The sequence below is a fragment of the Sinohyriopsis cumingii genome, chromosome 12 (assembly GCF_028554795.1).
Source record: "Sinohyriopsis cumingii isolate HCF-2022 chromosome 12, ASM2855479v2, whole genome shotgun sequence".
Taxonomy (NCBI): Eukaryota; Metazoa; Mollusca; class Bivalvia; order Unionida; family Unionidae; genus Sinohyriopsis; species Sinohyriopsis cumingii.
In genome coordinates, this window is record NC_142972.1 from 35,375,676 (window position 1) to 35,402,425 (window position 26,750).

The following is a 26,750-nucleotide window of genomic DNA, read 5'->3' on the forward strand; positions in this document are numbered from 1 at the left end:
TCAGGGGTCCTAAGCCCTAATAATTCTCCAAAACGAAAAATCCTGTACTTTCCTGGGATCGAGAATGTATGCTCTGAGTCCTGCAGGATTCAGAGAAGTACCCTCTTCGAGTGAACAAATTATCTTCTTCTGTGACCCTAAGGACCTAGCAATGGATTGCATACTCTTCTGTCATTGAGGAGTGTTCTTTTGAGTCTGGGGCCCCGAGTGGCCGAGTGGTCTAAAGTGCTCTCCGTTACAGATCACTGCCATCTCACCTCTGTCTGCATAGGTTCGAGTCTCGGATTCGGCTAACGTGGGTATGTGAGAAAGCTTGCCAGTAGCTTCTCGAGGGTTGGTGGTTCTTTCCAGAGATTTCCCGGTTTCTTTCTCCACCATTAATACTGGCTGCCATGTATAGCCTATGTGCTGAAAAATGGCGTTAAACCCTACAACAACAAAAACTCTTTTGCACCCTAAGAAACTAAGAGAAGAATCCCAATGCTCTTGAAATGAAGGAAATAAAGAGGAAGATTTAAGGGATTTTTTTCCTCCCACTATCTATGCATCCACTCTCTGTAAGGTCCCATACTTGTGACTATAAGCAACAGAATGGGCACCTGTCCATACATTCAAAATTAGTGCACATAAGGGGCAGGTGGGTGCATGTCCCATATGCATTTTTATGACCACACCTGTCTATACTCTGCAACATTTCATTTCCTGCAAAGGAAAATTTCCTGAAACAAAACACTAAACAAAACTGTGAGTGGTGTGAGACCTCTGAAACAAACTACTGATGATGTGAGAACTCCCAAGAGCATCTTCATGTTTGATCATATAATATTTATCAATGTACCATCAAAACATATGTTCAATATATGTATATAGAAGATAGGTGGTCATAAAAATTCATGATGTGAAGGTGAAGACAATACCCTACATGTACTCTACAATACCAGAAACATCCAAAATTAATATATTAATTGTAAAATTTGGATGCCAATAGGAACAGCTTTTGCTGAAGGGAAGGGCATAATAGTAAAGACAGTACTAAACAAAAATAAAATCACACAATAATGTGTCAAGGACTGAGGGTATTATCAATAGGGCCATCAGGTGGCAGGTGATACGGTTGACTGCCAAGGGCACCAAGCCAGGGCAGGGGGGAGGTACCATAATGGAGAGTTTGCCATATTTTTCCAATGGGGTGGGGTGGGGATGAGGGGCTAATTATTTTGCTTGCCCCGATCACCATTTTGTCCAGTGCAAACTTGCAATGGCCTTGATTATCACTCTGATTAAATGGATGAACAGATCTGAATACCATAGCACATCTTAGGCATGCAGACGACTACTGTGTTTACAACATGGGAATCAAACTCATTATCTGTTCTTTCTGTTATAGACGACTACTGTGTTTACAACATGGGAGTCAGACTCATTATCTGTTCTTTCTGTTTTAGACTTTCTATAATATTCTATCCATGGGACAATGAAATGTGGATGAGGATAAGGAAAGTACCTGGCAACAGTGACATTGGTTTTATTACTGCTATTAAAATGTGACTGTCTCCAAAAACAATCCAGAGATATACAGCAACTGACTGTCAATCATACAGTGAAGAAAAGTAGCTAAGTACTGTCCCTATTGATTGGTGCTTGGTCAATACTTAACCTTGACATTACTAACTTACAATGGGAAGTAAACAAAAATACACAAGATTTGCAAGTCTTGTTGCATACATATTTTTCACCCAGTGCCATATGTACTCGCTTATGAGTCCAACTGCAAACTGCACAGACCCAGATCTGCCAATGCATGGGATTATTTACCTCATACAAGAAAGAAAAATCGGAATAACTCTAACCATTTTCACGATCAACGAAGTAAGTATTTTGAAACAGATCTGGTAATTATCATTATACCTATATGCATATCCAGTTAATTTTCATCCATCCACATACAACATTGCATACATACAAACATACAGATTTTTCACACTCTTCCATGCAACTGTGAAGGTGTTTTTTCTTCTTCTTCTAGTTAGTGTATGACTGAAATGAGCAATATTTGAAAACTAATTTAGTTTTTAGCATTATAAAGAGTAAGTAGCAAGAATTTAGCATCATCTTGTTCCACAACCAATTATCTCACACAACCAATTATCTCACACTGATAATGGTCGTTAAATACGTGCAACTGAGGAAAAAAAACAAATTCAAGGTACATGAAGAAATAGTTCTCCATGAAACATTTCTGATTATTATACACAGCCTGGTCATTGTTTGAGTATGGGTAAAAACATGCCTTACATTATGATCCAATATGATGTGGGGGGGGGATAAAGGATGCAGGGGGATAGGGTTAAAAATATATTTTGTTGTCTAGAATTTTACATACTAAATAAATTGTTACAAATTTTAAAAAATATGTTGTCAGGAAAATTAAAGTGTCCAGACATGTAGATTAATGTTGACAGAAAGTCCTCTGCCAAAATAGAGCGACTCAGAATATGTCACGGGGCTTTGAAAAGTTAAGAATGGCAATTTTCTTCATTTTATTATAGCAGGGTTGATCAAATCACATGCCCCGATATCCTGGAAGATATGTTTATGAAGTCAGACAAGTAAAATTTTGCAGGGCATTAGTCAAGGACAAGAGCTTTTTTCCTGTTTTAAAACAGGTCAAGCAAGTGCTGATTTTCATACTTAATTACTTAGTGTACCTCTATCTTGCCATTCATGTCCTCTGGATATAATGAATGCTGGAATCTACCTCTATTTATTCACATCCTTTAATACCACACTAAGTGGTCATTGATGAAAAAAATTATAAAAAATACTGTTGCATGTGGACGAGTTCAATTACTGCTTCACTGATAACTGACAAAATTATCAGCCAATCAAAACACATTAAACAATAAAACTGTACCTTGAATGTATAATTAGCAGTGTTTTCAGCAAACTTTTGCTATACTGTGTTTACTCAGCAGAGATACTGATAAGCAGATCACAATTTGATTTCAATCCACCGATTCAATGCATTGAAATTATTGAATGGAACAACACAAGTGTCAGTCCCCTTAATTAGCTGATCAGATGACAGTAATGGGTCTTTTTTTCAACTGAATATACAGAGGATCAATCCCAAACCAAAACTGCAAGCTTGTTTTAAAGCTTGCAGCAAGCTTGCCACAAGCTAATTTATAAAGCTTGCAGCAAGCTTGTATTTGGAACATTGCAGCAAGCTTGTACATGCTTATTTTTGCAAGCTTGCACAAACTTATTTAACAAGATAGTGTCATAAGCATGCACAAGCTTAAGCTTGCACATGCTTGTTATGTATTTACCTTGTACAATAAGTATACACAAGCTTGTTACTAGCTTGTTGCAAGCTTGCACAGATTTCTTGCTACAAGCATCTGGGTTTTCAAAAATCAGACATGATTGTGTTTTTCCCCTTCCAAAAAAACCCTGAAAATGTGAAGGGGGGTCTGGGAGTCCGAAGGCCCCTGTCCAAAAATGCATTTTTGACTCAACTGCTCCTGGTGGACCATATTATCATAATATATTGCAAAGTTTTACTTCATTCCAACAAAATAATCTGCATATTTAATGATTAAATAATGTAATCTTATAGTTGCAATGCAGTGGAAAACAAATCTGTTCCGCCAAAACATTAAGTTTAATTCCATTGTTCAAGTTTATTCATTCACTGCAAGCTTACCCAAGGCTGCAGAAGTTTTATGTGTTCCCCTAGCTGCAAGTGTCACGCCCCTAGGAAATGATCATGAATAATTCATGAACTGGCATTAACTGTTCATGAACTTGGTTCAAGAACCATTCATGAAAGTTCATCAAAAGGTTCATGAATTATTCATGAACAGTTCATAAAAGTCCACAAATTGGATCATCATTCATGAACAAGTGCATGAACATATTCATGAACTATGATGAACAAAGTTCCTCAATGATTCATGACTTCATGAACAGTGCCTATAAAAAAATATATGATTACCTGACAAGTCACAAATACCTATTTCATCCTGAATCATACAATAACCTTAGATGGGGGGGTGGGTTTAATACAGTATAAAATGCAACATGTTATCTTAAAAACTGTATTTAATTTCAGATAAATTTAAACTGACAAGCAATATTCTTTTTTTTTCACCCTTAGCAACACTTTTTGTATGTTCTGTAATTTTTCTTTGAAATTTTTTCAGGAGATATTGGGGCAGTTGCCTGTAATCAACTGTTGAAGCATATTTCATCGTCATGGGGCTGTCTTTCAACTGGGGTTTCTCCTGACCAATCTTTTTTCCAGAGACTGACCTGTCTCTTAACTCTTTTGTGAAGATGTTCAGGGCCTATAATTTAATCAAATCCTGCCCATTGTCACTACTGAATGTCTCCACCTGCAACTTAAGCTGTTCCATCTGATTACTGTTTGGATCTTTAACATTGTTGCAGCAGTCACAATTTAATGTCTCTTCCATCTTGGCCATAGGATCCTCCAGTTTTCAAATTTTCCTCCTTAACCTACAAACTTCATCCTCTAATAATTTTACTTTTCTGCTGTCTGGTCTGAAAAAAAGGTAAAGTTAGTTAATTACAGATAATCTCTGATCAACATTGTTTTTAGCTTTTAGCACATTATCATTGTACCCCACTTTACTTACTCGAATAATATGATCCAACTCAAAAATGATTTAATCCCTTACACATAATACTGAGCATTTATATTATTGCAGAATTTTGTCACTAGTTTTATATTACTTTAAGCTGTCTAGCCATAGGTATAGTCACAGGAGTCGGATGTTTTAATCAGTAAAATATGACAATTTTTGTGACAACATCGTTACACTAAATAACCGTATATGTGTGCGTGTATATATATATATATATATATATATATTACAGATAACGGTTATTTCATGCTTTCAAATATTTTTGCCATTTTTTATTGATAAAACGCCAGACGTGTGTGGTTTAGGCCCTTAGTATGTCACTAATGCATCCACTCTGACTCCGCATGTTGCGTAAAGCTGCTTCCGGTTTCATCACGTTGTTTGCACCTGTATAGTGTACAGTTTCACGCATTAACTATTTCGTTGAATTTGTTTTTTTTAAATTACCAAATTACATCAGATTATAGAAATAGTGATGTCATGTAAAAGAAAACGATCTCAAACATCTCAATTCCTATCGATATCATACCACGTCTGGTATCGAGAACTGGGGGGTGGGTGTGATGATGTTTAGTGATTTTCAAAACTTCAATGAGCAAGTTTAAATTAGGTCTGAACAAAATTGTGTCATTAGCTTGGTTATAAATAATATGATGATATATATAAACCAAAAAAATATCCATATAACTTCTAATGAAATAATCACGAATGACCAAGAAAAAGATACTCACCATAATTTTGGTCATCCAGGCTTGGTACGCTTTTCCGCCTAATTTTGCTCTCACCAAATCATTTCCTTCATATTCTTCAAAATCGCTTCTCTGCACTTCTACTTACTTAAAAAACAATGATATTGAAAATATTCTCATCTGTCCATTCCACGGAGTCCACGGTTTTTTTTCGAGGTTTTTGCCTAACCATCTGCATGATCTTTGGTTTCTGAGGAAGCTTAACTGTTGAAATCTTGCGCGTATATTAACCAATCATATCACGTCTTCTTCCATAGTCATCCAATCAGGATAATCGTTGTTAATATATTTCGGTTTTTACTGCAAATTGGCAACCAGTGACTAAGTCAATAGAATATGTAGTAATGGAGAAAAAAAAAACTTTAGGACAAAGTCATTAAAAGCTTTTTAAAGCAAATACATTTTGTTCATGCTGGCCAGAAAATATTTTCCCATATTAATCCAGAAATACTCAGGTTAAGTACACAAGTACTGAATTAAAGATCTGTATGAACATTTATACAGTATTATATCATTTAAAAAAAGAAAAAAAATATTCACCTTTATTTAAATTTCACTAATATTGTGAGAAGTTTGTATGATGAATTTTCATGAACATTTTATGAATATAATGATATAGATATTTAATATACATTTTTTTAAGAAATATCTTGGTACTGCATCAAAGTACTTGAATTGTTCATGAACCATTAGTTCATGACATTTCAGGAACTTCAAAGATATTATAATAGTTCATAAAAGTTCATCAGTGTATTCATGAACTTCAAGTACATGATTCATCTAAATTCTTGAAGTGTTCATGAACTTAGTTGAGGAACTTTCATGAACAGTTCATGATTGTACATGAAGTCATGAATTTGTTTTCGTAGGGCGTGACGATGATGGTGCATGCTACTTGGATACACGGTCTCAAACTTTCACAAGCAATGGATATATACATATATATATATATATATATATATATATATATATATATATATATATATATATATATATATATTAAGAAACTTGTTGCAAGCTAGTTTAAATTTACTTTCTGAAACATACAAGAAAGCTTGCGCAAGCTAGTTTTACTTTCTGAAGAAAACAAGCTTGCGCAAGCTAATTTTACTTTCTGAAGAAAACAGGTAAGCTTGCGCAAGCTAGTTTTACTTTATGAAGCAAACAAGAAATCTTGTGCAAGCTAGTTTTAATTTCTGAAGCAAACAAGAAAGCTTGCGAAAGCTTGTGCAAGCTTGCGGTTATATCCAGCTATCTTGCATAAGCCTGCACTTGCGTGTACAAGCTTGTGCAAGCATCCATGTTAGCTTATAAACATCAAACTAGCTTATCGTAAGTTTACCGCAAGCTTGCCACAAGCTTTCAGCAAAGATGCATTTTGGTTTGGGATATGTTAGTGTATGGTATTGCACTTGAAGTGAAAAATAATGCTAAAGAAACAATCTGTGCTTGTATTTAAATTATTTGTGTTCTGATCACTAGTAGAAGTAGTTGTCAAATGAGGTTTAAAAAAACTATTTGGTTAAAATGAGCTTATTGATTATCGGTTTGACTTCAGTGACTCGGAATGAAAGAAGATTTGCAGCTATTACAAACAGTATCCCAAACTGACACAGATTGGAAATTTAGCCAGTGTATGTGTCAATGGAACAAACAATTACTTCAGGATCTACCCAAGCAAGCCTCATAAGAGTTTTTGGCCTCAAAGAGTCTGTGCAGTATGGTATATGCATGACCCCTGAAGTCTGAGTGTTAACTCTCCACATACGAAAGACCATTTTAAAAACTATTTAAAAAGCCCCACATCAAATTAGAATTCTCTTAACAGTCTACAACTTAGTCCAACATGGAAAGCCATTTTCTTTTATGGAAATGCAGTATAGACTCCTGGAGGAGAACTGTCTTAAACCTGGTTCTAATTTTAAGTACAGACTCGGGGCAAGAAACCTGTTATATCAACTGGCCATGTCTTAAAAGAACTTAGGAAAGGTCTGAATTCCAGCAAATTCCTCTCCATTCTTGCTAATGGCAGTACTTATGCTACCATATAAAAGCAAACAACAGTGCATGTAAAACACCTTGACAATAACAAAAGCTAAAATAATAAAGTCCTTTGAAAATATGTATGTGCAGTACAATGTTTGTTTATTTCGTTTTTAATATGGATCAAAATGCTTATATCTCATCGAACCTAGGCTAAATCTGAAATTTTTGGACAAGTGAAAATGTAGGTACCAGGACAAGTGAAATTTCTGAAACCCTTGTTCCTGATAAGTGGCTGGAAAGAAAAATTGGATCAGCTGTGTATAGGATAATGCACAACAGATGAACGATGCAAGACAAATGCAGAGTCATGTTTGAAACTGTTCTGACTTTAGGGATGGGTAAGCTTGCAATAGGTCAGCACAGGTAAATCCTTCCTTTCCATTATTTGTCAGATGAGATACAGAGTAAAAAACACATGGAATGATGTGATAGAGAGTATATGTAGATCAATATTACTTTATCATGATGACTAATAATTTATGTGGTAGTGACACATGTTCCAAATGTGACTGTGATATTTCATTTGTATCATATGAAAACTGACTCTTCTACACTGAAAATATACACTCATAAGAACTGATCTTTTGTAACTGGGGCTAAAATGGATCAAAAATGTTTTTACTGAGTAAACCAAACAAAAACATGTGAGTTTCCGGTTGACTGTTACTGTTGGTCACTACTAACTCTAGCACTTTTCCCCGCCTCCCATGGTTTAAAAAAATAAAAATAAAATCACATTAAACATGTACAATGGTTAAAAAAGACCTGCCTACCCTAATTTTAAAACCAATGAATTATGAAACATATTTGTATTGGCCTTACATATGTTGTATATACTTGCTACAAGTAGATCCAACTTCATAGACCCAGATCTGCCAATATCACATCAAGTACCAGACAATCTCCTCACTGCAGTTCATATGTTGTATATACTTGCTACAAGTAGATCCAACTTCATAGACCCAGATCTGCCAATATCACATCAAGTACCAGACAATCTCCTCACTGCAGTTCATATGTTGTATATACTTGCTACAAGTAGATCCAACTTCATAGACCCAGATCTGCCAATATCACATCAAGTACCAGCCAATCTCCTCACTGCAGTTCATATGTTGTATATACTTGCTACAAGTAGATCCAACTTCATAGACCCAGATCTGCCAATACCACATCAAGTACCAGCCAATCTCCTCACTGCAGTTCATTAAAAGTAATCAGTAAAACAAACAACACAGAACCTGAACTACCTACACACTGTGAGATGGAAGAATAGGGTCAATGATGTTTGCTGTTAGACCCAACAAAGTGTCAGCTTCTTTCCTGATGATATGCCAAACACCAAGTACCCATTCACTGATCCTTGCATGAACCTGAGAAACAAACCCATTGACAAAATAACAGGGAGTGCATCATAACATATTGATCAAATTCAGGGCTGACAAGAGGGAGAGGGGTAACCAGGGATAGATCCCCGATGATCAGGCCAAGCAACAAGTTTTAATTTTATAAAAGAAAATTTTGTTTGAACAAGAACTAGAAGAGGCCCCAGTGTTTCTTACCCCAGGGCCTGTGATCACTCTCTATGGCCCTGGTCAAAGTTACCTATGTGTCATAATGGTATATTGCTAAGACACAAAGGTACATATTGCTAAGACACAAGGGTACATAGTAATCTCCCATTCATTTCAAAAATCTTAGAAAAGGTTGTTCTATCCCAGCTTGTATCTCATCTAAATTCAAATAGTCTTTTTAGCAATGTACAATCTGCATATCGCCCTTGCCACAGTACTGAAACAACTCTTCTAAAAGTAGTTAATGACATTCTCTCTGCATTGGATGGCAGAAAGATTACAGTCCTCACCCTCCTTGATTTGTCTGCAGCATTTGACACAACAGACCATGATATATTACGTCACTGTCTCCAGCATGTATTTGGCATTCATGATATAGCCTTACTGAGTGGTTCAAGTCCTACTTGGTCAACAGGACACAAATTGTATCTGCAAATGGAATACACTCCAGCCCAGTTGATCTATGTTGTGATGTTCCACAGGGGTCTGTTCTTGGACCTGTTCTCTTCATTCTGTACACTCAGCCGCTCTCAAGTGTCATAGATCACCATCCAGTGTCTCACCAATTGTACGCTGACGACACCCAAATATACAAATCTAGCCACCCAATTGAAGTTGATGCTACCATCCAAGGTGTAGAGAGGTGCATTTCTAATGTGAAATCATGGATGACTTGTAACAAGCTGCAGATGAATGATGATAAAACTGAGGCCATTCTGATCACAACACAAAGACTTTCTCATTCACATCCTTTACCTCAAACAATAAATATCAGCAATGCCAACATTAAAATCACACAATCAGTACGAAACCTAGGTGTTACTCTGCATATCTTGAGCTGAGACGCATCAGCTCAATTCGCAAATATCTTTCAGTTGATGCTACTAAAACACTTGTGTCTTCTTTAGTACTTTCAAGAAAGGACTATTGTAACTCAATTCTGTCTGGTTCATCTCAATATCTACTTCAGAAACTTCAAAACACAGCTGCTCGGATCATACTTAGAGTACCACAATCAAAGCACACCTCCCCGCTGCTCTGTACCCTACACTGGCTATCCATTTGATTCAGAATCAAACACAAAATTTGTTCTCTGTGCTACATTTCACTGTTGGACTCCAGTCCAACATACCTATCTGACCTCACCCATGTGTACACACCAGCAAGATACTTACGCTCCTCTTCTGACAATCGTATACTCATTATTCCCACTATGAAAACAAAGTCATATGGCGTTCTTTTGCATACCAGGGCCAAAGTAACATGGAATGAATTGCCCACTGAACTTAGACACAAAGACAGTGATCACATTCAAGTGGGCTCTCAAAACTCACTTATTTCAACTGCAAGAACAAACTTAAAGACCTAATAATGTTTCCTACCTGAAATATTCTCAGCATGTTCTTTATTTTTTAATGTTTTTCTAATTTCGTGTTGTTTGTTTTTGTAATAATATGATTATGTTTCTTATCTTATAGGTGTTGTCTAATGTTGTAAAGCGCTTAGAGCTTCTAAAGATTAGGTGCTATACAAAGTCCTCATTATTATTATTATACTGCAAAGACACAAGGGTACATACTGCAAAGACACAAGGGTACATATTGCTAAGACAAGGGTACATATTGCTAAGATACAAGGGTACATATCGCTAAGACACAAGGGCACATATTGCTAACACACAAGGGTACATATTGCTGACACACAAGGGTAAATACTGCAAAGACACAAGGGTACATATTGCTAAGACACAAGGGTACATATTGCTAAGACACAAGGGTACATATTGCTAAAACACAAGGGTACATACCTCTCATCAGACTTTAATGATTCTAAATAGACTCTTCACTGATAATGTGCGCATGTTGAAAAAACACTCAAAACAACCACTGCTGTCATCACCAAAATGCAGAAACTGGTACTAGAGTGTATTCATATCATTTCAAAGTTTGCTCAATTGGATCTTGGTAGGTGCATGGTGGAGGTGAAGTAGACACAATGAAAACTCCAAAATGAATATGTAATTTGCAAGTGTGCGTGTATGTGATTTGGATTTTTAACATAACAACAATTTTTCGGTCACATCACTACGATGTCTGGCAGTGTGACAGTTTATAGTGATATCTAGCACTGGAGCATTATGCCGCAGGCATAGAGCATCATGTCCCACACAGTCATATTATCCTGACACCAGGCCAACCAGTCCTAATGCTAACAACTTAATGCTGAGTGTCTAGCAAGGCAGTTAGCCTGTTAGTACCATCTTCACAAGTCTTTGGTATCATGTAATTTATAAGTAACATAGATGCAAAAAAATTTGAAATGCAATCAGAATGTAATGATCCCAGTGCTATGGGTAGTATACATGTACATCAGAATGTAATGATCCCAGTGCTATGGGTAGTATACATGTACATCAGAATGTAATGATCCCAGTGCTATGGGTAGTATACATGTACATCAGAATGCAGTGATCCCAGTGCTATGGGTAGCATACATGTACATCAGAATGCAATGATCCCAGTGCCATGGGTAGTATACATGTACATCAGAATGCAATGATCCCAGTGCTATGGGTGGTATACATGTACATCAGAATGTAATGATCCCAGTGCTATGGGTAGTATACATGTACATCAGAATGCAGTGATCCCAGTGCTATGGGTAGCATACATGTACATCAGAATGCAATGATCCCAGTGCTATGGGTAGGATACATGTACATCAGAATGCAATGATCCCAGTGCTATGGGTAGTATACATGTACATCAGAATGCAATGATCCCAGTGCTATGGGTAGTATACATGTACATCAGAATGCAATGATCCCAGTGCTATGGGTAGGATACATGTACATCAGAATGCAATGATCCCAGTGCTATGGGTAGTATACATGTACATCAGAATGCAATGATCCCAGTGCTATGGGTAGGATACATGTACATCAGAATGCAATGATCCCAGTGCTATGGGTAGTATACATGTACATCAGAATGCAATGATCCCAGTGCTATGGGTAGTATACATGTACATCAGAATGTAATGATCCCAGTGCTATGGGTGGTATACATGTACATCAGAATGTAATGATCCCAATGCTATGGGTAGTATATAGTCATGTACATCAGAATGTAATGATCCCAGTGCTATGGGTAGTATACATGTACATCCACCATGACTTTGTGTTGTTCTTGATTTAGGTTTATTGTGTAATCTACTTCCCATTCATCTGACCTGCAACCATGACTCATTCATGTCATATTTAACCGAACACTTGCTGTTACACCCTAATCAATCAGGCTTTAGACAGAAACCTTCATGTGAGACTGCCTTGATCTCCCTAACCTATAAATGGCTTTAAGCACTTGACCAGGGTAGAATAATAGGATCTGTATTTGTAGATTTCAGGAAAGCTTAAATTGACATGGTGAATCATGAAATCCTTTTGAAGAAACTGAAAATCTACCAATGTGATGAAATCACAGTTAGATGGTTTACTTCATAATTAGGTGAAACAACACAGCATGTTTATATAAATAATGTTATGTCTGAATCTGGAACAATTGGATATGGAGTACCACAAGGCTCAATTCTAGGTCCATTACTATTCATTTTATTTATTAATGACCTACCACTTTTACTAAAGGGAAACAATATCATCTACAGATCTCTATGCAGATGACACAACATTGTCGGACATCCAAAATACAATGCATGAACTCAAAATTTTGTTATGGTCTTGCTCTAAACAAACTGGACAACTGGTGCACATGCAATGGCATGGTGGTAAATACTGGTAAAACTAAAATATTACTTATCTCAACGTGGCAAAAAAGGACAAATCTTGATAGTGATGAACTAACTTAGTAAGTATGTCTGACATGAAGGATACAAATTTGCAAATGGTCTGGCATGATAAACTACTTGATGTTTTGATAGATAATAACCTATTATGGACTGAACATATCAAACATATCAGTAAAAAAAGTCAATTCATGCTTATGTCTTCTCAGTAGTATAAGACATTTTCTCCCTGAAAGGCACAGAAAACTATTTTATAACAGTTACAAACAACCCTATTTAGACTACTGTAATATAGTACCAGTATGGGGCAATTCAAATGATAAAAACACAGCAAAGCTGGCACATCTTCAAAAAAGAGCATTTGGGTTAATATCAATCCAGAAAGAAAGGAAGAAAAAATTAGCTGGTAAGTAAAAACTATTACCTATTAAAGACCAAACCCATTTGAGAAAAGCCAAATTAATATATAGGATATCCCATAATAGTGCTCCTGAATATTTGCAATCATAGTGTGATGGCAGATCAGTGTTTATGTTGTTTTTGGTAGGACCTGATTTATAAGTGAGTCTCTCTTAATGATTGTTACATGATAGTATAGGCTACCTAGCAATAATTCCCACCTGCAATACATGTCTAACAAACACTATAAAATTCCCAAACCAAATAAGGAATTATTTTTTTTTAAGTTTCCAATACTCTTGAACTTTGATCTGGATAGTATTCCAGGTGAGATTAGAAATGCACACTCTATTTCCTTCTTCCAAACCCAATATATCCAGTGTCTTCAGAGATGTAGCTAAAATAAATAAATTCCTTTGTATGAGAGCCTCAAGTTAGATTAGTTCTAAGCCAATTGTGTTTCCCTCTTTAAATAAAGTAATAATTATTATTATTATTATTGTTATTATTATTATTATTATTATTATTATTATAACCTGGTTTAATCTGATTACCTTTATATTATACAGTGCAACTTGAAAACTCGCAATCCAGTCCACACAATGGAGGTTTGGAATTTGGCACATATGTATCATGTAACAATCATTAAGAGAGACTCACTTATAAATCAGGTCCTACCAAAAACAACATAAACACTGATCTGTCATCACACCATGCACCAGAAGACCCGAGCCTATGTTGTTTGTTAAACTGATTGCTCAAAAAGGACTGTACTGGCAGATCATAGTCTGTACAGTTTGCAGTTAGACTGGACTGGGAGTATTACGGTATGTGTTACTCTGCCACCCTTATATTCAATAGCTGAATTTTTTTTACATATTTACCAAGCCCGTGAATACTGTGAAGGCAAAATACAATACAATTCCTGTACAGTACTTTAAAGTGGCAAATAAATTAAGGTACCTGTACTATTTACATCTTTGATCTAAAGTTCCATTAATCATTGAATGGCCTTCCCTGAAACAAGGATATCTAAAGAGGAGCCAACAAACAAGGAAATTAAAAGAGGGGCCAAATGAAGATAAGAATTCATAACTCAAAACTACAATGTACACATCAAGCACCTCTCTAAATTTTCTAAAACAAACGAACCAAATCACTGGTGATACGAAAGGTCAAGATCAACATGTATATATTCAAGGTAAGTGAATGTACATGTCAGTATAATTAGTAGCTGTAGTGAGTGTATACTGTGAAAGGTATTTGAAATTATTAATTTTATAACAGCTGTATGCTGGTTAGGTGTTCATTGATTAATGAATAATTCACATATGCTACAAAAAAATTCTATAGATTTTTTACTGCCACCTATGTATGTATTTTGTAATTCCTGTATGTGATAATCAGTATAACCATCTAATAACAATAAATAAATCATTGTGTTATTTAATTTGCTGTATAACAGCTTTTACTTTTGGTATCATATGTTTTTACAATTAAGAAGCTCATAATATTATGGTCATTGTTCACCCTCTCCCACTAAAGAGAAGGAAGACTGGGAACTGGGTGTAGTACCAAGTCAATCAAAACACACCAAAGAAAATGCAAGACAGAACTTCTTTGCAGGCTGAGCATGGTTGATCTGTCAATACCACATTTTAATGCTGATATGAGGTAAATTTTCATTCATCAAAACTACCAGAGTGATTCAACAAGAAAGATCTGGACCAGAAAACTGCAGAGTACCTGCCCCAATCCCGTCTGTAGGCGTGATGAGGCTGTATCCGTCCCAAGCTCTGCAGCATCAAGGTCATTTAAGATATACCAACGTGGTTGGTATTAAAAAAAAGCAGACAGATATAGCTCTAAAATGATTTCAAATAATCTGGAAGTTCTAGTTGCACTACAAAATAGAGAGAGAAAAACCTCATTTTTTGGACCCGTTTTTTTTTTCACCCAAAATTCGCTCGAGATCAGAATGTGATTTTGTGTCTGGATTTGAGACCTTTTGGCCTCAGATCTAAGGCATAGCGGTCTTAACTGCACACAGATAGGTGAACCTTTGCAAAAACTAGGATAAGGTGGGCATTATTAATAAATTGCGGTCTCCATACAAAAATGATGGGTCCATTAAGCAACAAAAAAAACCAAAAAAAAACAAACAAAAAAAAGAACTCCAACTTTAACCCTTCTGCTCATGCGAAAGCAAAGTAACCAATGGAAAATGATGTTTCTAATACAACTAGGCATTAGTCTCATGGAAAATCTGTTGAAAGTCGATGTATTACAATGTATTCAGAAATAGGCCCCCAAATGTCTTTCCTACGCACATTTCAGGCAAAAACGACAAAAAATTCTGGGGCTGAATGAGTTAAGCATGAAATACAATAATCATAATGAATTTCATTTGTGTTTCACAAAATATTGATGTTGTGAAGGAAAAATTTTATGTGGATTTAATGAGGCAAAAAAAGATGTTTCCTACTGAACTGGTTTTAAAATTACTGTAGGTATAGTTTTTTTTAAATATATTTTTTTTTAATTTTCAATTTTTTTTAACCCTTAGGGGAAAAAGTGCTAGGGTCAGCAATGAAAAACAGAGAAAGTCAGCTAACTGGAAACATTTTTTTTAACAAAAGAAAAAAACAGCCAGTGGACCATGAGGTATCCAGCTATTCCTTTTTAATTTCACTGACAATAATTGACTTAGGTAATGTCATTTTTATCTTAGTTTTTGTTGTTTTAGAAATATACAAAGATGGTTGAGATATGGAAGCAAACTTTGGTTCCTTTTCACCAGTATTTACTGGAATTATGAAAATAAATTAAAACAATGGAACAAATTTTTTAGTGACACAATATAGTGCTTCGTGCATGGATGCTGATGACCCAACATCCCCCAGAATATTTGGAGAAAATAAAATCATGTGACGAATTTGTGAAAACAGAAGAGAAGCAGATGATTTTGCATAACGAGAGGAAAATAATCAACCAATATATTGAAGACAACTGCCATTCACGCAAGACAGTGTTAGGTGCAAAATAACCAAGACTGAATTATATCCATGTCTACTGTATGACAGTATCTCGCAAATAAAACAACATTATTTGAAAATACATTCACTTGAGTGCAAGTCACAATCTTTTTGCAACCAAGGGTTACAAAAGTATCATTACTATCTGCCCGCAGGCATCAATGCTCCTAATTATAACTACAGATGCCAAGCACAATGAAGCCCAGGTGGTGAATAAACACAACTGGCAGCAAGCAGTAAACTCCTTCTCTGAACTTACTGACAGGACATCAAAAGACAAAGGTTATTTTTATTGCAAAGCAAGCCAACCTCAGAAGCCATCTTTGGATACTCTGAAGCCATTTTTTTTAAAGGATATCAATAAAAAGGTTATTTTACTGCAAAGTAAGCTGACCTTGGAAGCTGAGTATGGATTCTTTTAAGTGTGCTGATATTTTTATATATGAATATACAAAGATGGCCAAGATATGGAAGCAAACTTTGGTTCATTTTGGTATTCGCAAGAATTTTGAAAAGAAACTGATACAATGGAAAATTTTTTACAGTGATACAATATAGTGTTTCGTGCATGGACATCAATGACCCAGCATCACCCAGAAGATCTGGAGAAAATAATATCATGTGATGAATTCATGAAGACCAGAAAAGAAACAGATGATTTTGCCAACAATATGATCATTAACACAAATGAAATTCTAGTGTACTTTGAACGCATTCCTGGACAGACTGACTATAAGATGGGGGTCAAAAGTGTGAGAATTAGCAAGACTGGTGCAGATTTTTACAAATCTGACTTTAATTGTTGCAGTTTCCACTTTATGCGATGTATTGCCTCTAACAATTTTCACAGTATAAGAAAGCTAAAAAAAAGTATTCATGCACTGAAAGAATGGATTGTTCGTATACTGGAGAAGGGTTGTATTGATGAGATGCTGCTGAAGTGGATTAAAGAGTTTTATCTCAAGTACAAAGTTTTAAATTTTTTAAAATAAGATTTCAGTTGGAATGCATTTTCCGACATGTAATTTTCAAATGATTTAAAAGGTGTCCCACAACTTATGACCTGATGTGTCCCAGAATATACAGTTCACAAAAAAAATACTTTTCAAATTAATTCATGGTGTCCCAACTTATAAAGTGAATATGGTAATCTATGTGAACATGAAAGTTGCACAGTTAAAGAGACTCACAGGTATGGGTTGAATGCATGAAGAGATAAATGTGGATGTTCCTCTCGCTTCACGTCAATAATCTTAACTGTTACCGGCACCCCTTCCATCCAGCAGCTCTTCCTCAAGGGGCTGAATCCATGTCTCTTGTTATGAATTGAGCGAAAGGGAATGGCAGCTACTGCAAGAAAAAAACATTTAAAAAATAGATAATCAACCATCAAATTGTTTCCATTTTAAAATTCAAAACTAATCAGAAAACATGAATAAAACTTATTTACGAATAAAGAAAAAAAGGTTGTAGGAATTCATTCCTGGTAATTATTTCATTGGGGAATCGGGATTCTACTGTGAACCTTTCACTGGCCCCTTTTTAGATGGTCCATTTAGTGGGGATTTCGACTAGATATCAAAGAGAGATGGATGCATATGAAACATGTTTAGCTTCTTTAGATGATCCTTTTAAGTGAGACAGAAACAATTATGCCCTCTTCTCTACTCACTAAAGGCCTGTAAAAATGAACAAAATTACAATTCACTTTCATCTCCATCTTCTGAAATTATCTGTTAAGTACTTCCAGCATGATATATGTTAAAAGTCACTCATAATTATCAGTGGTGACCTTGACAACCAATTTATGCAGTAAATTAGGTTTTTTCAATAGTATTTTTCAGATCATAACAGAAGTACATCCATTACCTTGCAAATCCAGCCCTAGCAAGCTAAAATGTTGTCTGCTTGGTAGGTAGACCAGATGAGAATGGTTTTCCATTCAACAGGAGCTTGTGCCAAAATGCTGTCAATGGACATTTACTCCTAAAGCATATGTGCAAACTCCTCCAGGGATGATGGGTTTGGGAATTCAATGTACCATATGTACTCACTTTAAGTCGAGTCAAACTGCAACAACAAAGATCCTTCTCTGCCAAAGTTTATGCTGTTTGTTCTACTGATTACTCATAACAAATTGCATGGACTGAGACCAACCAGTGCATTATATGAAACCAGATCTGGGTCTGCGCAGTTTGCAGTTGGGCTCATCTTATAAGCGAGTACAAATAGTACATATTATGATTGGGTAAGTATTACTGAAGAAACATTTATTACTCAGACATTGGTTTCTTCTGCAAATGCATTACCTGATAATATGTGTGGAGAATAGAAAAAAGGGAGAGGGTGTTATAGCCCCATATCACAGACTTGGTACTAGCTACATCTCCAAACAAACTGTGAAGCAACTTTATGTCTTGTGTGAGATAAGGGCTAGAGTCAGCAAATTGTCAATGTTGTTTAGAGAAAAATTGTCACCCCTGCTAATCCTGCTATAACTGAGTAACCCAAATCAAAACAAAGCTGCTGAACAACCTGGAAAGGTAACCAGTTGTAATGCAGAACTGGTACTGGCTACAGTTCCAAATTAACTGAAGCAGCTTCAAGTTTCATGTGAGCTGATGGTTACAGTTAGTACATCATCAATGCACTGGTACAGTTTAGAAAAAAATTGTCACTCCTGCAAATCCTGGTGAAACTCACAGAGTAACCCATCGCATAACAAAGCTGCTTCACAACCTTGAAAGATAACTGTTGTGATACTAGTATAGATTAGACCAGGTCCAATTGAGCTGTTTGGGATGAATCAGGTCTATGAGAAAATTCCTGTCTCTGACCATCATCCCGAGACTAGAATAGTGTCAGTAAGGTAGAAGTTGCATTTGATTGTTATGCTACTGTGACTGCCTTAACATAATGGGCCACTAGGTGTAAGGAATTCATCTGGTTTTGGGTAAATTACTTACAGGTTGAGCAGATAACTCAACATATGCAGGACACCGGAGTCTAAGCAGAATCCTTCTTCCCTTGAAAGGTAAGAACAAGCAAGATATCTTTCTTCTAATCAGTTCAATTCATTTCACCAATTAAAAACCATGTGTGTGTGTATATTTCAGATTTTTAACGTAGCTTTTAAAATTTTTGAGTCATATCGCTATGATGTCTGCAATGTGGCAGCTTATAGTGATGTCTAGCACTGGGGCATCATGCCACAGACATGTGGCATGATGTCCCACCCAGTCACATTATCCTGACACCAGGCTGACCAGTCCTAATACTAACCTCTCAATGCTGAGTGCCAAGTGAGGCAGTTGTTAGTACCATTTTTGTAAGTCTTTGGTATGACTCCGCTGAGGATCGAACCCACGACCTCCTGCATCCGAGGCAGACATTCTACTCACTAGGCCACCGGAGTGGTTATTTTTAAAACTGGAGTATTTATTATTAAAAATTGTAATGGGGTTCTGCTGATACTCGTAGGATGAAGGGTGGTCACAAGACAAAAGGAGTAAATTCCATTACAAGAAAAAACCATGCCATCATGGCAGAACTGTAAATAGTTCAGGTCAACCAACAAGGAATGTATCTCACTGATTCTGCTTTCAAATAACTAAAATGAGAGCAATGACGTTTCAGATTTTGGATTTAAAAGTTCTTATTATTCAACTATATTCAGAAACCACAAACACTGCCACATCTTGGGGGGGGGGGGGGCAATCTTTCCATCCCTAGTGATTCAGTCATCAGAAAACTGGCATTGATGGCAATATTGATTGTGTCTGCATCCTGTATTTATTGTCTCTCTCATTCGCTTCAATTAGTTATGATTATCAATGACTGCTGCTGATGTCTGTAGTTAGGAAGAGCAACACATAAAAAAGGTCAAGCATATTGATGGACTATTGAGTAGACCATCAAGACGGCTTAATTTAGCTTAATGAAGTGATACAATTAATGTACAAAATATTCATCTACAATGAAGAAAGAGCAGGATTGAGTCAAAACACAGATGGTGTCTGCTTCCCTGTGCTGACCAGGCTTGCAGCTTTGTTTTTGGGGTTCTACAGGTTATACAATGCTGCGGGGAACAGTATAGTGCCTTGCCCAAGGACACAGCATGGTAGCCTACCCGGGCTGATCCAATGGTTGGATCTGAACCCACACCCTTCCAATTGTGAGGTAGCATGCTAATCCTTGAGCTACTATGGTCCTTGCCTGCATTAGTCACCCCAGACAACAGGTAGCAGAGCGCGTAGGATATATTCTACATCTCATACACTGGGGTAGCATTAGTAGTAGCTGACAACTGACTTACAATGTTGCCAATCCCCCTATCCAGGGGGATACCACTCTCATCTGATTTAAAGCTCATCAAACATATGAGCTTTTATCACTGTTGCTAGAACAAGCCTTAACTATTTTCAAAATACTTAGTTCAGGTCAACCATTGCTGCACACACAAAGTGAGAAACCCCATTATTTCAAGTTCCCAGATCATGGATTTGTCATGGCGCATTCTAGCTGGGTGATGTTGACTCATAGGACAATGTTGGTTTTCTCACATTGAGGGGTTAAAAGTATATATAAAAAAAAGCTGATAACTTGTTTTTACATTTTATATAATTGGTAATTCATCCATTACACTTTCAGAAGCTGGTATTGTCTAGCTGGACAAAATTCATTTTCCCTATTTTAACAGGTACCAAAGATAGTGTACTTTCGATTAATTCAGGATGAATTTTTTAGCACATTAGGGAGCAGTCATTTTAGTTAGCAGTGTGCTTAGATCATGTACAATTTCCATAACTACAATATCCAAAGAAATGTAAGCCAAATTATATCAAAGCAGCATAGAGGTATGCCAACATTCTCTCCAATGTGCATGTTTCAAATGCAAACAACTTCACCTTACATACCTCAATCTCTCAAAAGTATATAATAACTAGTGACAGCATCCCACCCACCCCAGGGATCTTTTGGTAGACTGCAGGAACAGGCCATGCAACAGTACTCCCTGACTAGATGCCTGAAGACACATACATGTTCCATATTTAAATCAGTATTATTGAATATTGCCACATGAGTGAAAATCAATTATAACTAGATCTTACTTACCTTATATAACTGCAAACAACAAAGATCCTGATCTTCCACAGCATAATGAGCCTGCAGATCTGGATCATTGTTTTTGTCCTACTGATTACTCCTAACCAAATGCACAAATCCAGATCTGCTGGCACATTATGCAATGCAGATTTGGGTCTGTGCAGTTTGCAGTTTGACTTGACTTATAAGTGTGTATATAAGGTACTGATAAAATATAAACATGCTTCAAATTGGTGTATAAATTCCATACATTCATCATCTTTGGTGACAGGTCCATATATCAATCATATTTGTATACAAGTTCCATTCACTGATCATATGTGATGATAGGCATATCAATATATCATATATGTATACAAGTTCCATTCACTGATCATATGTGATGATAGGCATATCAATATATCATATATGTATACAAGTTCCATTCACTGATCATATGTGATGATAGGCATATCGATATATCATATATGTATACAAGTTCCATACACTGATCATATGTGATGATAGGCATATCGATATATCATATATGTATACAAGTTCCATACACTGATCATATGTGATGATAGGCATATCAATATATCATATCTGTATACAAGTTCCATTCACTGATCATATGTGATGATAGGCATATCAATATATCATATATGTATACAAGTTCCATACACTGATCATATGTGATGATAGGCATATCAATATATCATATCTGTATACAAGTTCCATTCACTGATCATATGTGATGATAGGCATATCAATATATCATATATGTATACAAGTTCCATACACTGATCATATGTGATGATAGGCATATCAATATATCATATATGTATACAAGTTCCATACACTGATCAGATGTGATGATAGGCATATTGATATATATTTGTATACAAGTTCCATACACTGATCATATGTGATGAAAGGCATATTGATATATCATATATATATACAAGTTCCATACTCTGATCATATGTGATGAAAGGCATATTGATATATCATATTTGTATACAAGTTCCATACACTGATCATATGTGATGAAAGGCATATTGATATATCATATTTGTATACAAGTTCCATACACTGATCATATGTGATGAAAGGCATATTGATATATCATATTTGTATACAAGTTCCATACACTGATCATATGTGATGAAAGGTATATTGATATATGTTTGTATACAAGTTCCATACACTGATCATATGTGATGAAAGGCATATTGATATATCATATTTGTATACAAGTTCCATACACTGATCATATGTGATGATAGGCATATCGATATATCATATATGTATACAAGTTCCATACACTGATCATATGTGATGATAGGCATATTGATATATATTTGTATACAAGTTCCATACACTGATCATATGTGATGAAAGGCATATTGATATATGTTTGTATACAAGTTCCATACACTGATCATATGTGATGAAAGGCATATTGATATATCATATTTGTATACAAGTTCCATACACTGATCATATGTGATGAAAGGCATATTGATATATATTTGTATACAAGTTCCATACACTGATCATATGTGATATGAAAGGCATATTGATATATCATATCTGTATACAAGTTCCATACACTGATCATATGTGATGAAAGGCATATTGATATATATTTGTATACAAGTTCCATACACTGATCATATGTGATGAAAGGCATATTGATATATCATATTTGTATACAAGTTCCATACACTGATCATATGTGATATGAAAGGCATATTGATATATCATATTTGTTAATAAGTTTCACTCGTTGATCCTTATTTGATTATTAGTTGATCTCTGTGCACATCATTCTGTTAAATCCATTGTTGGACTTGATGCACAACAGCATGGGGCCCAATTCATTCCATGCTGGACTTAATGCACAAGAGCAAGGGGCCCAATTCATTCCTTGTTGGACTTGATGCACAACAAGGACTTGATGCACAACAGCAAGGGGCCCAATTCATTCCTTGTTGGACTTGATGCACAACAGCAAGGGGCCCAATTCATTCCTTGTTGGACTTGATGCACAACAGCAAGGGGCCCAATTCATTCCTTGTTGGACTTGATGCACAACAGCAAGGGGCCCAATTCATTTCCTTGTTGGACTTGATGCACAACAGCAAGAGACCCAATTCATTCCTTGTTGGATTTGATGCCCAACAGCAAGGGGCCCAATTCATTCCTTGTTGGACTTGATGCACAAGAGCAAGGGGCCCAATTCATTCCTTGTTGGACTTGATGCACAACAGCAAGGGGCCCAATTCATTCTCTGTTCAATTACATTACAACTAAACATCTCATTCACAAAACAGTTTTACAGTAAGTACCCTGTTTATTTTCTCACATATTAAACACAAGCAAATGAATGTGGCTTGGTCTTTATATGAAAAACTAAAAACTCAAATGGTTACCTTTTAAAGATGGATTAAAATGCAATGAATAAGTCTTAATAAACCAAGTTAGAAGCATTACTGGACACCAGATTACCTGGATAATTTTACTCAAGTCTTTGAAGCTCACAGCTGAATCATCACTCTTCTACTAAAAATCAACCAAGTATCCCAAAATGTTTATAAGGAGTTTTACACACAATTGCGTTTTAATTTGGAGTTATACATAGAATAGTGTTTTAATAGTTTAATTATATGCAATGGTGTTTTAGTAGGGAGTTTTACATACAACTATATTTTAATATGGAATATCCAGACTGATGTCATTAAATCATGTACAATCACATCTGCATCAAAAAGACAAACTAAAATGTTCTTTTTAACACAAGATATAATTTTATAGTTTTTTTATATATATAAACATGCCATATTGTATTGCTCCAGACTGTGATAATGAAATAGTTTGTGCAGTGGCATATCAATTGCCCCAGCTGGCCCAGTGTCATGTTGTGGAAAAATCTGCCTCAAGTATACATATCTTCTTATAGTTAATTCATAGTTAAGAACACCAGCGCATGGCTTGGATAAAGTCAATACATATACAGATTATGCCTATAGACCCAATTCTTACACAAAGAAACTGCTGTCTGCTGTTTAAACATTATGCAATGACCCATCGGCAGTAAGTGCAAAAGGAATTCTACAACCAGAACAACAAGGTCGAGACTTTGTTGTTTGTTTTGCAATCCCTCTGTGATGTCACGACTGACCTGAAAGCAATTTCAGGCTTTGGGAAAATGGTAACCAGAGAGTGACAAGTCTTAAAATTAATCAAGGCAGTTTTCAAAGAGATCCAACCATATCCAATCAAACTCAGATTTAAATCTAGGGCGGAGTCTAAACAAGCCACCATTTATGTTTGACCTAAATCCATTTTTCAATCAGTACATGTGGGAACCTCGCCAGGAGCAGATCATAGAGAAGTTGAGGACTATACTCTGAGTGGCATAAGTTGCATAACCGTTACATGCAGGAGGGAAATTCTACTTGCAGCTATAGGTTTGGATTTGTGGGGAAAAAAAGGCTTCTTGAGGAAGCTTTCTGGGTGGGTGTTAAGACTTTGACAATCAAGGATCTGAGATGAGGAAAGAGACATGAAGAACATGTAACGGCATTTATAATGATGTCAGCAGTTTGTGTGAAGGTGTACTGCTGGAAGGAGCACGTGATAGAAAGCATAGGAAGTCTCCGAGTTCTAGGAACAGATCCAGAAGTGCCAGGAGAAAACATTGACAAGGGTACTGAAGTACCAAAGAGAAAATCTTGAGGCAGACAGTGAATGACATATGAGTAACAGAAACAATACTGAAATGAAATGCTCTCACTTAAGACCTTCAAGTTCATGCGATAAAATAATAATCTGCAACTGTTAATAAGTCATTGATTGCATTTGTTTGAAAGAAATTGCAATTGAGAAATCTGTCAATGAAATTAATGAATACATTTGCTATATTTTATTAAATTGCTATATTTGTACCTTGAGTTATTTATATTATTAGACCATCAGCATTGCTGACTGGGAGCTCAGAGCTATTTAAATCTTAATTGGCCACCTTTCTCTGGTATTAGAAATAATATCGTAGGAAGCATGTGACAACCAGGTACAGTGGGGTAGCAAATTCCCATCAACCTTTTCTATTGGGAGGGAGGCTAATAATTAAGTTTTGCAGGCTATGCTATTGAGTTTGTGTATTTTATTTTATATAATGTGAATACTCTATATCTGCATACACCTCAACTCTGTGTAAGATGTTCATTGAGAATAAATAAAGTCTTCAGTAAAGTTCTTACTTCTGTATGATATAATGCCTATTAATAAGCATTACAAATTAGTACATTTAGTTAAATGTACGAGTATGTATATTTTTGGCTTAGTTCCAAATCCTATTTTCCTCTATAACAATGTCAATTGTTATCCTAACATTCAACACTGGTGACTGTGTGATACCCACCATCTGTTTGTCTTCCTTTCCACCATCTTTTTGTCTTCCTTTCCATAAACCTCTCTCCTCCTAAATCACTAAGTGCAAAGACACCAAATTTAAAGACAATTAGCTACCAAAGAACATCATTTTGAAACTCCACCGAGGTATCAGGGCAAATAAGTGGGACCTAAACCGTCAATTTTCTATGGCCATGCATCCTGAGGATGCACGTTTTGTTGAGGAAGACTCCCATTTATCAAAAACAGTTATCAATGAGCACAGGGTGTTAATATGTCAAGATTAAACACTTGATGATTATGTATACATCAACAATACTCTTCTCTTCATTGCATATCCAGGAGGATTCTTTAAAATATTTGCCAAAATCTGGAGGACTGAAGTTGCATATTGTTTACTGCGTTGACTACCTGGCTCTATTTATAGATCACAAGACAAAAACCAGTTTATCAGATGACCATGTGACTCATGAAGCACCAATGGACCAGTTCAAAATTCCTGAAAATAACACTCTTGGATTAGAGTGCAAAATCTTGAAATACCAAAACTGCTGTGAAAATTACAAGCAATCAAAATGTCAGAACATGAGAAGTATATTGATTATAGCCTAGATGATTTACAATGTTTAACCATCAAAGAATTAAAAGAAAACTTAAATCTGATCAGTGTTAGTGGACAAATGGCCATGCTAGTGTTCCGTACCTACACCCTAATTTGCAGGGAAAAGTATGCTCTGCAGTTTAAAAACAACGAATAATGTTATTTTAAATTAAAATACAAAAACTGTCGTGTAATGTTACCTTATATTACAATATCGAAGCTATAAAATAATGTTTTTATTAAATTAAAATACCAAACTAAAGAATAATGTTATTTTAAATTTAAAGACCAAAACGATAGAATAATATTTTAAAATAAAAATGTTTAGACAATTGACAGACGACTTAGATCCATGATTCTGAAAATTG

General features: G+C 35.8%; 1 protein-coding gene and 1 long non-coding RNA gene across 3 annotated transcripts in view; one reads left to right on the forward strand and one right to left on the reverse strand.

The window, feature by feature from the left end:
• Positions 1 to 26,750, reverse strand: part of LOC149786244 (phospholipase D1-like) — a 142,632-nt gene that overhangs the window by 108,139 nt on the left and 7,743 nt on the right. The window contains exon 2 of the mRNA XM_089976625.1: positions 17,468 to 17,627. Coding sequence (XP_089832751.1) covers positions 17,468 to 17,627 — 160 coding nt within the window. The remainder of the gene's footprint in view (positions 1 to 17,467; positions 17,628 to 26,750) is intronic.
• Positions 1,460 to 25,502, forward strand: LOC149786245 (uncharacterized). 2 transcript variants are annotated; one of them, XR_016424895.1, is made up of 4 exons: positions 1,460 to 1,869; positions 13,812 to 14,443; positions 19,246 to 19,311; positions 24,725 to 25,502. It is a non-coding gene; the product is annotated as an uncharacterized LOC149786245 (long non-coding RNA). The 2 variants fall into 2 exon arrangements; XR_016424896.1 differs by lacking the exon at positions 13,812 to 14,443.